The sequence below is a fragment of the Scomber scombrus genome, chromosome 18 (assembly GCF_963691925.1).
Source record: "Scomber scombrus chromosome 18, fScoSco1.1, whole genome shotgun sequence".
In the NCBI taxonomy this organism is placed as follows: domain Eukaryota; kingdom Metazoa; phylum Chordata; class Actinopteri; order Scombriformes; family Scombridae; genus Scomber; species Scomber scombrus.
Window position 1 is genome coordinate 13992839 of NC_084987.1, and position 16225 is coordinate 14009063.

The 16225-nt window shown below is 39.6% G+C and overlaps 1 protein-coding gene across 1 annotated transcript; it reads right to left on the reverse strand.

The window, feature by feature from the left end:
- Positions 1–3673: 3673 nt before the first annotated feature.
- On the reverse strand, positions 3674–13296 carry ccnf (cyclin F). The gene is made up of 17 exons (XM_062439230.1): positions 13284–13296; positions 12078–12232; positions 11807–11913; positions 11643–11710; positions 11251–11447; positions 10813–10866; positions 10347–10451; positions 10110–10187; positions 9260–9414; positions 8480–8644; positions 8249–8372; positions 7925–8105; positions 7661–7748; positions 6172–6271; positions 5217–5350; positions 4428–4603; positions 3674–4123 (listed from the first exon to the last, which is right to left on the reverse strand). Exons 1-17 carry the CDS (start codon positions 13294–13296, stop codon positions 3675–3677), a joined length of 2349 nt encoding a protein of 782 aa, XP_062295214.1. The 3' UTR covers position 3674.
- Between the last annotated feature and the right edge of the window lie 2929 nt (positions 13297–16225).

Genomic DNA, 16225 nt, shown 5'->3' on the forward strand with positions numbered 1-16225 from the left:
AGCCGTCGGGTAAGGCTGTGAATTCATCGTGCAAAATGCAGGACGACCGTCAACAAAACACGTCACGTGACCTCACCGGAGCAGAGAGTCACATGACTTCCACAGCTGTGCTTGATGGCCACCACAGCTGCCTGGAAATTAACAATACATACATGTAGCCTAGATTTGTGCGCGCGCGTGTGTGTGACTGTGTGTATGTGCTGTGGCTCATATTTATGTATTTATTTATTATTACTAGTAGCAGTGTTGTACCATCACTGCACTGACGTTAGCATTGTTGGGGAGTAACATGTAACATCGCTACGTAATTTAATTAAAATGAAATCAACAAAATGAATAAAAATAAATACATCAAATAAATGTAACAGTAATGTTAGTTACTAATAAAAAAAAGTGTAATTAAATCACAGTTACTTATGAAAATGTTGATGATAACAAAAGTGGTTACATCTGAAGCCAGACCTTCACAATTTTGCTCAGGAGGAGGGTTTTTTTGATTAAGTAATTGAAATAGTTACATTACTTATTACATAAGCTCTTGAATTCAAAGGACGGGTTCACAATTCTGTAGTCTTTCTGAAAAAAACAGTCATGCCCAAATGAACATTCAAATCAGTTTTTCTTGCTATTATCATTCCTCCTGTTCATACTGGCCATGAGAAGATCCCTTCATTATGCAGTGAAAGCTTTTAGTGCCAATTCCTCTTTTCATTAGTATACTTCCACCACACGTCTGAGGAAACACGCAAATTTAATGCTAAAAAACTGTAAATGTGGCAGATATCCATTTGATTCAAGGATTGAAGGATTTTTATTATCATTACAGCCATTTACATGGAGAACAAAATACCGTACTCAGGTCCTGGTGATTATAGTAAAAAAAAAAGAAAAAATTTAAAAAATATATATATATAATAAAGAACATATAATATATAATAAAATAAAGAACATCTATATGACTAACTCGGGCTGCTGAAGACTCATATAAGCTTCAGATCATGTTTTAAATGCATTTTTGCACAAAATGACTGTGTGGACCCACTGTGGATTTTGGCCCACATCACTTACATTGAAAGCAGATTTGAAGTGGATCTTTTAATGTCTAGTATTAACAGGAGGAATAATTACAGCAAGGGAAGCGTTTTTTAGTGTTCATATGGCGTGTGACTGTTAGCTCAACAGTTGCTGGTCTATTTATCCAGGAAAAATGCTCTTTTTTTTTAACATTGCTCATGTTTCATATTAAACTGGTACTCCAGTTATTTACCCTTTATAAACCTGGGGGACTTTCCAAGAAACAGATCTGTAAATGAATGGTCAAAATCAATGCAGCAGAGGAAGAGATATCCTTTCTTTAGTCTGCATTATAGGTCAAACTCCAAAAACACTGCATCCTAAACTTCCCACACTCTAAATCAGTAACCCTCTGTGCCTGGTAAACTCCACACCCCCGTGTTATCGAGGAATTTCCTTGACAGAGCTTCTCCATTATAATCATTTTAAACATTACACACTTTTTTGTGTGCAGGGGTTGTACATTGGGGAACTTCTACTCATCAAGTCATTTCTAAAATCCTGGCCATGGCCCTAGTTTTAATGAGCACAACTTACACAACTTATACAACTTAAACTCAATTTATTTTTCTTTACATTTTTCGAACAAAAAAAGCTATGGAAGACTTTCAAAAGCAGCTTGGTCAGTAAAATAATTTAACTGCAGTACACTTCTACTTTATTACCAACCAAAATTCAGCTAAATCTGACAATAGTAATTCTGAGTACATCTATTACAAATTAAACTGTGGGTCTGTGTAGCTGAAAAAGGCACAAAAAAGTAACACTGGCTTGCATGATGGCTTGTTTTATTTTAAAATCAATACAAAATTACATATTCACATTCCAAGTCTAATGAAAAAAACAAAACACTGTACTGTAAAAAGAAAACTGCCTCTCTTTTTTTTTGGAATGAAGCAAAAACAATTTCAAGTAGTGGCATATTCTTTGTCTCTATTTATACATATAGTACTATGTACATTTATAAAACACAGGAGATAACCAGCCTGGAGTAACAGTTAAAAATGTATTTATAATCAGAAACAATCATGTAGACATTGTGTACTCAGTGTCTTGAATAAGGTGTACAGTACTGAAAAAAACCCATCAAGTAATACTTTTCCTTTAGTGTCAGAACTTCCATTTCTCTTTAAGGAGGCAAACAAAATCCATGAAAAAAATACTTTAGTATTGATTGTTCAAGTGTAGAAATGGTTACATTTCATTGACTTGTGCTCCTTCTTTGATGATAAAAGTGCTAGACCTAATTTTGATGGGAGGAAAGATGGGCAAAGTACAACTTGTCAGCATGTTAGAGTTCACATTGGATAAGCTAAAGTTTGTATGACACTCATCCAGCTGGTGATGATTGGTTTGCTCCATTATCAGCAAACCTGGTTGAACAGATAGATGTTAACTGTTCAGATATTTACACACTATCTGGTGTTCCTGATGAAATTAATGTGCTGTAGGTCTTTTTAAAAAAAGGTGTAATGTGCAGAATTTAGTGACATTTAGTGGATGGCACTCAGCAGGAATGGAATATAATATTCATATTTATGTTTTAATTAGTGTATAATCTCAAGAAAATAGGGAGGACTTCTATGGAGGCTGCCATGTTTCTACAGTAGCCCAGAAGGGACAAACCATAATAAACTGGCTCTGGAGAGGGGCTTTAGCATTTTTTTCTGAGTTTCACAGCCACTGTAGAGTTTGCTACATGCTTGAGAAGGGGAGGGGTATTCAGTCGGTTGCAATCTGCCACCTCACCATTAGCTGCCACTAAATCCTACACACTGGTCCTTTAATATTTATAAAAATATTTATATTAGCACAACTGGGGTGTATGTACAAGATGGTGATGACTAAAAGACTAATTTCACAGCTGTTTCTATTAAAGTAGATGCCCCTGAAAACACAAATGACATCGCCACAGTACCTTTGGCAAACACACATAGAACTTGAACTACGGACAAAATTGAACAAGAAATCATACAATCATATTTAGGCTTCAGATGCAGACATTTTCATCAGCTAGATGACAGTTGCCACCTATTGATGACATTCACCAAATACAAGATCGATTCTTGTACCGACAGTGCATATTAGAAACTATGATAACCAACAGAACCACAATAACATGACAGCTATGTTAAATGTTTTCCACAATGAACACTTTCTTCCAAAACATACAAGTCCATGAGGCTTCATTTATTTAACTATCCAACGTGATCTGAGATAGGCTGTTGTAAAAGGCTGTAAAACAACAAAAATGGCAACCATTGTACCAGGGTCCTGAGGAAAGTCAAGTCATGTTCCAGTGGTTTCAGAGCTAACTGTGAGTCAGACGGTTTTCGGTTTATGGGAGGTATTTTAATTGCTCCATGCCTATAAACACGGAAATTTAATTTAATAGAAATGCAAGTTTCTAAGCAATTCATATTTATTTGTTTTCCCTTACTTGTCTTTAACTTCAAAGTCTCTTCTTGATCTTCTGGCAACTGATGGACCAGCACAGACTGACAGGAGCGAGGAACAGCATTGAGAACGAAAGAAAAAGTGCTGTAGGATAATAACTGTGTGGTCTGTGAACAGCCAGAGGCCAGTTGAACAACCACTGTCTAAAGGCTCAGAAACCCCGCATTGGCAGAATACTCGTCTCTTTCCCCTTCCTCCTCTTCCCTTTCTACTTCTCCTCCACTGTGAGCCGCTGAGTTCTTCCTCTTCACTTGTTTGCTGGAGGTGCCCCGAGGCCTCTGCATGGGCACCAGAAGGCGGAAGCCTGGCTGGGAATTAGCGCAGGCTGCACCCAGGGAAGTGGTAAATGTCTTGAGTGTGCAAGGCATGAGGGAGGAGGAGCATGTAGATGAAGGGCTAACACTCTGGACGGAGGAGTATCCTGAACTGTGAGGGTCCGTAGTGAAAGAAAGAGGTTCCCGGTCTTGGAAATCCTTGTTTACCTCTCTTTCCACTTCACAGAAGCTGTCTTCGTCACTGGACAGGGCTCTGCAGTGCTCCGGTCCTTTGTCTTCATCAGTGAGTGAGTGCAGTTTGATGGATAGCATTGAAGCTGTTGAAAGAGAAAAGTTTATAATTGTGAATCATTTTGGAAAATCTACACAAACTACAATACTCTGCACAGCTATGATCCATCCATATCTGTTCATAACAGTAGCATATGAATCCCATTATTTGACAGGATGTGCAAGTTATGTGAACATTGACATTGCTGTGTTGTATTATGTCCACCAAGAAGCTTCACTCATGCTGCATAGACTGGATAATGTATGTGCTTTAGAAAAAAAACATTTAAGGCTCTGCTTAATTTGGATTAACTGTGCCCAACCCATTCCCCTTCTGTTCCTAATACTCACAATCGCCATCTTTCTCCCATTCACTCTCCTCTTGGTCCCCCTCATAACCAGAACAGGAAGTGTCCAGGCTCCAGTCCAGTATGTCGCCCAGCAGTGTCTCCTCCTGATTGGACAGCTCCGCCGTGGGTGTGGCTACAAAGCTGCCTCGGTGGGCCTGCATGCTGTCATCACGTCTCCTAGGGAGGGGGAGGGAGTGTATGAGTAGTGGGTAAGAGTGAGTCATTGGAGCATCTCACAGATGGCACAAACAAACACCTTCTGGACAAGATAGTTCACAATTCCCATTGTTACAGAGCACAGGAGACTCAACAAGGATGCAAACTACTAAATGAGCAGGATAAGAGGTGGGGCCCTGATAATTTTGCTGCCAATAACCAGATTTTTTCCCCGATTTCAAAAGACTTCAAATTATTTATGTGCAATATAAATGTGTAAGATTTTGTCATATGACACTATTTTCTGTGGAATTTTGTTTATGTTGAACTTTATTAAACAGTGTTTTTTTACTTATCTTTAAGGCTGAATTACAGTCAAGTCATTTGACTGTTGATATTGAGTGCAAGGAGCAGTGAACGCCTCTACCTGCTTGGATATCATTACTACACATTTTTTGTCCACTTATGTCCCCTACATCTTATTTTAAATAAATATTGCATGACAACACTAAAAGGAGTCATACAAACAAATTAAAAAACACACATGGATCATTATTAATAATGTGACATCGAGAGCAAAGTATTGTGTTTGTTAGTATCATGCAGCTCTAATGTGTTTTAGTGACAGTCGTACCTCTTATTGGTGCTGGATGGGGAGGCGAGGAAGGTGTGGATATCTGCTGGTTGACCAGTAGGACTGGGAGGCTCCATCTGAGGCTCCACTTCAGGAATATCCAAGATCTGACACAGCTCTTTATAATCCATTACCTTGGGTAGGCCAAGAAATAAAATCAGTGACAGATTCAAAAAAACAATGTTAAGAGGTTGAATATATGACAGAGCTTCCCATAAATAGGCTCTACTTCGACAGCCTGGCCTGATCGATACAATTCAAATTCAAAACAACACCGATTCGTCCTGTTTTTGTTTTTGCTGCAATGAATGAATGAAAATGAGAAATGCAGAGGAGAAAAAGGAAACTAATAGCTTTTGTTTCCACAATAACTCCTCTGTGTTGAGTGTTTGATGGTTATGTACTTGTTTTAGAATGTAAATGTTGTAAAACATTTATTTCTCTCATTCACTGCTTTGTTCTCACTACAGCCACTCCCTCTCATCACTTGGCCATCACCCTATGGTCTTTCTCCCTCACTTTTTAATTTTTTTTTGAAGTTTTGAAGTCATCCTCTCGTCCTTAAATCGATACAAGGTTGCTGCACAATTTTGAAATCAAATGTAATGCTTTTTAAGACCTTCTAAACCCTCTACAGAGAAAAGTCAATATCCTTTCCACAGCAAAATGAATGCACATTTGGGCTGAATGTTATGTTGACCTAATATTATTAGGGATATGTTTGTATCTCTATATAACAACCATATGTAAAATCACATTGAATGAACTGCATGCAATGAACTGTGTCCCACCGTTACGCTTCACACACAAAAAGAAAGAGCTGGACTTTATTTAGACCCTGGTCCCTCCAGTGGGTCGCCTGTCACATGCTGCGCCACCACAAGTAAATTCTCATTCTGGGGGAAACATTGCAGAGAGGACTTTCCTCTACCTTCAATGAAAAAAATGCAATTACCTTCTCCTTGCTTATGTGCTGGTAGGCTTCATCTTCAAACCGCTGCTTCACACCAGTAAGAGACACGTGCCTGTAATCTTTGGGAACATCTTGACTGAAACTGGGGAGAGACAGAGACAGTGGGGGGAAAACAGAGTCAAGAAAAAAATTACTGACTTTGATCCACTTTACTGACTGCATCTCTAGACAAAGCCTGTTACTTGGCCGTTTGAGAATTGCAGTTTGTCCATGCGATGCCTACCTATCAAAGTGACTCACCCTGAGGCCCGTTTCTGTGACTCAGTTGGTGATTCACTGATGGTTACACACACACACACACACACACACAGTCAAAATGCCTCCTACTGTCTTTTATTACACTCTAGCTCCCTGGGCTTCATGTTTGGTTTATGACCTTAACAGCCATCCAATTTCTTTGTCAGACATTATGAACAATTTTATATCCAATCAGTGTGGCTATATGACCATGCTGAAACTCACAACACCCATCAATTCTTGTTTTCTCACAAGCCTTCATATTTTTTACTTTTCATGAAAGACAGCACAGTGAAGTAGTAGGCGTATGTGAGCCAAACCACGATAACAAATCGAAAACACAGTAGACTGTAATGTTTTTAGTGGCATTTTCTGTAGCTTGTGTTTCCTCTGTCCAAAAAAATTTAAAGGATGCTTTGCAGTAAATCATTAGTTGAATAAATGAAAAAATATGTTAATGAATATTTTTCTAACAAGTCTGTTGGTATTTGTAGCTTTTGTTATATTGTATCCAAAGTGAATACCTGAAGTTATCAAACAGTGCTGATATACAGTCCCTGATGCCCAACAGTTGAAAGCAGACCCATGCAGCTGCCCCTTAAAATTGCAACAACAATAACATCATAAAAAGAGACAAAAAATAGGTCTATGGTAGGTCTCTACGGGTTAAATAGCTATACAAGATAGATAATGTAAGGTTAAGCAGGAACTGTGGGTAACCTACTGAGAAACATAATGCTCCAATCAGAGCATGTTTTATTTGCCAGCACTGGCTAATCAAATGTGTAGCTACAGGAGCGCAGATACTGAACAAGCTGCATCTTATCAAAAAGGATAAAATGGCCGATGCCTTTCTTTATAGATGTGCCTGCTACAAAATCTATTTTTTTATCTAAGCACATCAGTTACTAAGTGAGTTACCCTTCCTAAGATTACAGCAGAAAGTGTGTGTTTTAGGATAAATAGATGTGCCTTTCAGCTTCTATAGTGGCTCTCTGTCCTCAAAAGGTCAGGATAACAAATGTTATTCTTATTTGAAGTGAGCTCAATGTGGTTTATGATCATTTGACTTGAAGTAAGCTAATAAATAAAAAAAACTTTTGCTCTGCATGTGTGGGTGCACAGAAGTATTTGACTGTGACCTGACAGACTGGGTGATTGTGCAGGAAGAGGATCAGAGAAATAACTTGCTTGGCTACCAATCCACTCAAAACACACACTGTGTGAGGCTTACCACTTGACATAGAGCAGCACAGAAAGGGGCGTGAGGTCTTGCTTGGAGAAGCCTGTGTAGTCAGCTAACTGGCTGGGCCAGATGGGAGCTGCAAAGAGGGAGACAAACGGGCATAATTCAAGGGATACTTTATGCTCAACTAAAACCACAAATGGTATTAGTTTAAAAAGATTTGCATCACATGTTTGAGTTCAAAGGGTAAGACTATACATCTTTTCCAAACTGGCATGTTGTGTGTGTGTGTGTGTCAGTGAGCATTATTACCATAATGATGCAGGACTCGTGTAAGCAGCAGTGCAGCGCAGGCCAGTTTGGAAGGAGGTGGTGTGGCGAGAGCAGAGTAGAGTAGGGACAGCTCACAAATGTAGCTGAACAGGTCAGTGGTCCGCCTCTCCAGAGGGTGCAGTGACAGCAGCACCTCCCCGTAGTCCAACAGTGTGGGAGTCTGAGGGTAAACGCATAAAATGACTTTCATGTACATTTGTTCAAACGCAGTGCTTGAATTTCCGCAAAATTATTTCGCAGGAAATAATACATATAAAAATATAGATTACATGAGCGAGATACATTATGGTTTTAAGCACTCACCCTTATCTTTCCCTCCAGCACAGAGACGACCTCTCCCATCATTCGAACCAAGTCCTCATACTTGTAGGTGTTGTCTGTGAGCCAAACAGCTTCTCGTATGGTCAGAATTTCTTTACTGATATAGCTGAAAAAGAAAAGATCCAAACATTGTTATAGAAGTACAAAAATAAGTGACAACCAATTGGTGTTATTTGCAATAGAAATATACTTTTCATATAATATTTCACACACCGTGTACAAACTACCATGCAGGCAATTCCTAACAACTGTAGGCGAGCCTTGGGGACAGAGCGCAGAGCCAGGTAGCGGTCCACACAACCCACTGTAACATGCAGCGTCAGGCTGGAGAAGTCCTTCATGGTGGTCACCTCCACAAGCCAGTCCACCAGGATGTACCTACAGAGGTGTAGAACAAAAATGATCATATGGCCAAAAAAAAATTCTTGTCTAAAGAAATACAGGAAAATATTTTAAATCAATCCAAATGTGAATTACACTGTAATAAGGGGCAACTGGTTAAAGTCATGCCTAAAATTATCTTGGATAAATGTCAACAGCAACAGCCACAGCAATCAGCCATGATGGCCATATCATAACCTAAAATCTGCCTGAAGGCTGTGTGTAGTGTTCCCTGTCTTATTGGAAAAAGGATAATCTTTATTCTCTGAGTAACCTTTGACTGGCACTTGGGCAATAAAATGATAGCTATATGTACCAGCGATAGACACTTTTAATCAAAAATGGGTAATTAAAAATTATTAAATTAACTGAAATTAGGAAACTGAAATTAAACATTTTATTGTGATCATATTTTCAGCTATATTGCCTTTCTGTCACACTTATGCTTGTGTTCTGTTTCATCTTCTCCTTAGTAATGTCATTAAAGAGAGCTAAAATGATCGAAACTCAGTGAGTCATCACAATGACACTAATAGGATCATTCGATTCTCTAGAAAAATGTTCACCAACAGACTGTGATCCTGCCACTAATATCTTTATCTTCCTGCCTACCTCATGGTGTCCTTGATGCCTCGTCGAAGGATGTTCTGAGCACAGCGCTGTGATGCCATGTTAGAAGAGCTGAAAAGCTGGGCCACTAAGTCAGAGCAGGCCTTTGCCTCCAAACCCAGCGGATTGCCACTGCTGCACACTTTGGCCAGGGAGAGCTGGATTAAGAAAAGACCAGATGTTAAATAACATTGAGACCATTGAGAGTGGCTTCACAGCTATTGAATCAGATCACACTAAAAACACGACAATAAGGCTGAGTAGTTTTCTGCTGTAATTACTTAGTGGGATTTTAGAGCTTGTGCTTTGGATGAGTCACTTTTGTGTTTAAGTGGTACAGCTTTGGTTAAGCTGTGAATGGCAAGGAAAAATCCACAAATGTCAACAACCATCAAGTCCTCTTGACACTGACAAGTTTCAACACTGGACAAATGGAGGAGTGGGAATGAAAAAGAAACTAAACAAAAAGTTGACAGATGAAAAGTGACAGTTTGCAATCTTTTGTATTACTAAAGTGATCGACTGTGGAAGAATAAAGCTGCAGACTGACAAAGAAGAACACAGAAAGACAACTCCTGCAACATAATGACACAAGACAAAATGTCGACAAAGCCTGCCGAACCAAGGCAGCACGTTAGCAGAGCAGCAGGCGTTTCAGACACATTTATACACAAGATGTAGTCAGAAACAGTATGTGTAGGTCACCTGCGTATTTTTTGCACAACACCCAGAAACCAACACAGTCACTTTAGTGGCAAGCATAAAACAGAAGAAGATGGTAACACGCATATAACTCAAGCTGTTACATGAGCTATGTAGTCTCCTGTGTGGACAAGCTTTTACAATCACACACCTGTGCCTCCCAGCATCCTTTGCCAGCATAGTCCCTGAGAGTTCGTATACACTGAAGGTACCTGCCTGGATCTGCCATCTAAAATTTAAAAGAAAAAAAAAAAGAATACAATTAATCTTGTGTTTGAATATACCCACAAAATATCACTACTGTCAATTTAATTAATCTTTTGAGTTTGACATGGAGGAACTAAAAAATAGCTGAGATCAATAAGATCAACACTGATTTTAGACTCACAGCTGCTTTACGGTTGTGCTCCCATAGCAGGTAGGAGCTCTGTAAACAGCCAGCCTGCGAAGACTCTTCCAGCATTGATATGGCATCTGAACGTCTATCATCCTCCTGGAAAGAGGCAACATAGTTTCAGACGTGAACAGGAAATCGAGACTTAATTCACGCAGTCAAGCATGGACTGCTCTACACAAAAAGCTTTTTCGTTCTAATTAAGCTACATGAAATGCATTTTTCACTCTGTTTAATAACAAAGCACGCCAGGGCTGTGAGTAATAAGAGTCAACAGGGACTATAAGGCAACAGAAAAATCCCCAAAACAATTATCCCATCTGAGCAGTTGATGACTACTCAAACAGCCTCCTATGACAATAGCAGTAAGCCCTACACTTTGATTAGAAGCTAGAAACTGTGCTAACCACACCCAGAGAGTAATAAAAAGCCTGTTAGACTCAGTATCCCTTTCACTCACTTCAAACAGCTGCAAAACTCTGGCCAGACAATGCAACAAGGGTCCCTTCTTCTCCTGCAGGAAAATATAAAAAAATAATTGTCAACTTGAAATATTTTACACAACACTACCCATTCCTTATATTTAAAAAAGGGGTCTGTATGACTGTATTCAGTGCTTAATCGTTTCAATTTCTATGAAATCATGTAGGCATAAATGTAATGTACAATTCTGTGTGAATTTAAAGCCATGGTATTTTTTGTGTCTGTCCATTGAACAATAACAGAAGCTCAACCTCATTTAAATGATTATTTATTGCTCCAATGACAGAATCATGATTGGTGGAAACACTGCCACTGGCCTGAGACCTACATTAATACAATCAGCAAAAGGAGGGGGAAAAAATCATAAAAATGAGTGCAGGTTAAGGTTGTCCCTGCACTGTAAAAAAAACCCTACCATGTTGTTGTCACACTCAGCCTTGAGACGATCAAACACCACAGCCTTGCAGCAGCTGCCAGTGGGCGACCATGGTGGACGGATGAACACCCAGATAAAGGGATCAGCTAAAGGGGAGCGCAAGCACTCGGCCAGGCTGAAGAAGTGGGAGGCCTTCCGTCCACATACATCCGCTCGCCCCTCATCACTCAACAATGCTGATGGAGAGAAACAAGACACAACTGATGGGTGCAATCACTCAGAGCATCCATTATAAAAAGGTTTTCCCCCCTAAATTTCACTTGAGCTTTATTTAACCAGGATCTTCTTGAAGGATAAAAGTTACATGTACTAACACAGGACAAAATGGCAAAATAAAATATTTGAGTTAGTGTGTGAAGTGTTTTACTTACGTCCTTCATTGTACAAATAAGCAATCCCTAATTTCACAGCTGCTTCAAAATTCCCCTTTTCTGCCGCTCTGAAAGAAGATATAGATTTCAGGTAAAAATCCATACAAATGAAAAACAAAAACACATTGATTTTTCTTTTCTTTTTTTGACAGAAGACACCTCACCTTTCAAATAACCATAAGCTGTTGGGGGAGGGCCACGTGTCTCTGAAACTGACCCTGGCCCATACACTGGAATGGTTGTCAATAATGTCCCGCAACTGGGAGTGAACCTGTAACAGAGGTCAAGCCATTTAGTCCCTCAACAAAAGCAACATCTGACCCATCATATAAGGTGGTCACAAGATGCTGAGCCAGAACAAATCCAGGATGACGAGGCACATACATGCCAGAAGTTGTGCAGAAGTGCTACAGTGTGTACAGTATGTTTACTCACCGCTCTGACAGACAGTAAATCCTCAGCAGAGAGGCACTGGAGCACACAAAGGAGGACCTCCTCAGGCAGAGACAGCAAGGTAACAGTTGGAGTTCGCTTACGAACCCGCTTTCGCACCGGAACCGAGTAGCATTTTGAGCAACGGCAGTGAACTACTGAAAGAAAGAAAAAAGAGATTAAAACACACAATTCATTAATTCATTTTGCACCAGTCTTTAGCTTAACTCTCATATTAAGTTCAAGAAACAGCATGTAGGTGAACACACATGACCAAATCACCCAAAAGCATTTCACATCTAAGTGCAGGGCTGACAAACTCATTCTCACATTAATGTCACAAAAATATTTGCAGTTCATTTAAGGCAGGCCAGTGGTAGGCTAGTATGTTAACTGGTAGCCAGGCACACCAAGGCGAAGGTTATGGCTCCCCATTCAAAATGCCTAACGTAAGTAACGTAAAGCATCTCCGGGTGGTCTAGTCAAATACCTGGTCAGAATGTACAAATTCATGGAAAGATGATAACCTCAGATAGGCATTAAAACAAGAATATATCATATTATAATGAAGCATTAACGTTCACAGCTTTCTAACGAAGATTAAGCTCGGTTTGCGAAGTCAAACTAAGTGAGCGCCCAAATTTCCCTCCTGTGGTTTAAATGTAAGTAGCACTACGTTTACGCCCATGTATTATACACATTAACAGATAATAGGTTTTCAAACACCACAAAAGCGATAAAAGTCATATCGAGACGGGTTTTTTTTTTTTTTTTTTACATTATTACTACAAGCATTAATGTATTTCAAACACTATTGCTAACGTTAACTTGCCTAACGTTTGTGGTGGTGTTGTGTCGAAGTCTGTTCCCCCCTCAAAAAATGTTCCCCTCCTGGTAATGTTGTGTTTCACATACGCGTTTGGAGTTAGATTATGGTTACAGTTAGTTAATTGGGGTTAAGGTAAACTTGGGTTTAGGTAAAGCACCTCAGATAATGACTCGTTGGGGTTATGGAGAATAGGGGACACATATCGACGAGGGAACAGACTTCGACATATCACCGGCTAGCAGCTAGTTAACAGTGCTAATACCTCTGATTAACTGCAACAATTTGAGACAGCTTTTACAGTCGTTTTTCCGTAACAGTCATTCACATATTTCTAGTTGCAGGAGCTAGTTTAAGTTTTAAGTTTGCTAAAAGTTACTTACCGCCCGCTTTCATTGCAAGTGCAGTGAGCTCTCCTCGCACAGTGATCCCTGTAGCTAAACGTTACAGCACGGAGCAGCGATTTAAACGTCGCGGCGATACTCGCAAACGTATAGTCAATTTCACCAGGGGGAAAAATGTATATATATATATTTATATATATCGTGTCACACTACAGCTTCTACAGTTTCTGTCCTGCTGTAGTAGTTCACTAATATCTAGAGAAGTTGTCAGCTCTTGCCTGAATTCAAATTCAAGCACGCGTCCTTAGTTGTTGGACCCGCCCCGAAGCTACTCTAGGACCGCCCGCGCTCAGAGTTTAAACTCCACATTCAATCTGATTGGTCGAGCTTGGGTACGCCCCTCTACAACCTAGTAGCCTCTTGATTGGTTAAAGTGAAGAACGCTAGTGCCAATTGGTCAAATTTTATAAACTGTAACACACTGAATGATTATTGGACAACGTAATGCCATTTCGAAGTACGCGCTCGCCAGTGAACGTATGTGATTGGCTGACCTGATTACTGTTTGCTGTGAATTGTGGGACATGTAGTTGGATAGAAAATGGCATTTAAAGGTACCCGTTTAAAGGGACAGTCGCATAGTCAAGGAGAGAGTAGTTTTTTTTATTGGTGGTGCAGGTAAATAGCCCCTTCAAAAAACGTTGTGCCACATTCATAGTGGAAACTGGTCTGTCTTTTGACTTGTCAGACCACACAGAGATCACTTTTATGTGGTCATATTATCTTCTGTAATATTGTGAAATTTTAACATTTTCTAGGTGGAGGTTTTAAATAAGCCCATTCAGGTTTTCTGCCTCTCCCTGCACTGTATATTATCTGTCATTATCTGTCATTTTTTGTGCAAATTTTAACTTGTGCGAACTAAACTAAACTAAACTAAACTAAACTAAACTAATTAATGAAGCTATAAGGTCTCGGCCAATGAAACTTTGATTGTTGTCTTCTTTTGAAGATAAGGATTTATAATTCTACTATTGTAATGATATAGAAAGCTTGAAAACGTATTTTCTTATTTGGGGGGAACTGAAGGGGAAGTGAATGACTCCTGTTAAATTAGCCTTTCTAGCCAAAGACTATGAATTGAGGACAAAGACTAAAGTGATGGTTAATTGTAATTCTTCATAGTCAATTTGGAAGTATAAATCTTTAATTGTAATTCATCAGGCATATCTGTGAGTGCAATGGCCTCATCAACAATCCGTTATGACAACATCCTTTACGAACCCCTACTAAAACCCTCCTCCAATTCACATCTGTTTACTCATTCACATGAGTAAAGGATAAACTCAATTATAATATTATGCCAAATGCACATTAGCATTTACAGACTGAGCCACAGGATATAGACGCAAGGAAGTTTATATTTAATTGGTATGATACTGAAACTGTCCGACATATCCGATGACCTGGGGCTAGTGAATGTTTATGCAGGGAAAGTTGATTGATTGATTACAGTCATGATGGACAAATAAATTGGGGTCACTGGCCAGGCAGCCGATAAATAATTTAGAATCACAGAGTAGAGCCAGATTTACATCATCATGTGACGTAGCACCACTGCTAAATGATTAAAGCCACTACTGAAATGTCACATAGCACATAATAATCACAGCAAACGCAAACCATGCACAGATTCTCCACTACGAGCAGCTGACTGGAGCTTGTGGGGAGAGAAAGGGATGTTTGCCTCTCTGTCTCTTTCCTCTGCTCTCTGTCTGTGTCTGTTTGCATGAGGGTGGGGCTGAGTTACACACACACACACACACACACACACACACACACACACACACACACACACACACACACACACACACACACACACACACACACACACACACACACACACATATATCAAATCACAGTCACTTTTGTTGACATGACATAGGCTTTTACCCTAACCCCTAACCATAACCACTACTTGCATAATCCTAACCTTAACCTAACCTTAACCTCAAACACTGACCCAATAATCAGACTTTTCTCAATCGGGGACACAGCTTTTGTCCCCAACTGGACAAGCCATATCCAAATAAGTAAGTGAAATCCAGCAGCAGGGGAGACAGCAACAAGCAATTCATTAAACTGTTGAACAAGCAGAACATGAACTGAACGTTTTTGACTTCCAGCAATTAACTCCACTCTCAACCGCAGGTACTATGTTTTATACAGTGCTATATGGAGCTCATTATGCTAATAGTGAACTGTTATGAACAAGCTCATTGTATGTAATGATTGAGTCTAATTAGCTAACTATCTTAAAATTAGCTGGAATCTTGTAGACTTTAGGGTGACACCAGCCTGACCCCTTCTCTCTACCAGCAGTACTTGCAGCAGTGAGTCTCTGACCAGCAGCGGCAGAGGGACAGGAACAAAATATGGAGAAACCTACATTTATACACCATTCATTAAAACTCTGATCTACTGGCCAAATGGGACAATGGGAGAAAATGCTACATTGGGAACTGAGGTTATAAGTTAATCAGTCCAAAGTAAACCAAAGTGAATGTGAGCATAATGGCAAGTACAAAGAATGTAAATGCTGGTGGAGCTGGTGGAAAGATTATTGATGTGTTCCTTGTATTAGGGGACATCAAGAAATCATTATGTCTTATCCTTTTGGGGAGAGGGAGAAAGAGAGAGAGAGAGAGACTTATCAGCTCATCAATATTTTTGTGACCTAAGTGGATACATAAACGAATAAATCAACAGATTGGTTCAGCCTCTGACGCAGCTGCCTTTGAGGGAATTATACAAGATTAAGACCATTGTGTTGGATCCCTATTGTGAATAAATAGACTACCTCGCTTGTCTGAATAGTGTCCTGTTGATTGGTCTTTTGAAGAGGGTCATAAAGGAGCAGAGTACTCAATCAGTGGTGACCATCTTTTGTTCCTTTCAGGCTCTCTATTGATCTGCACATC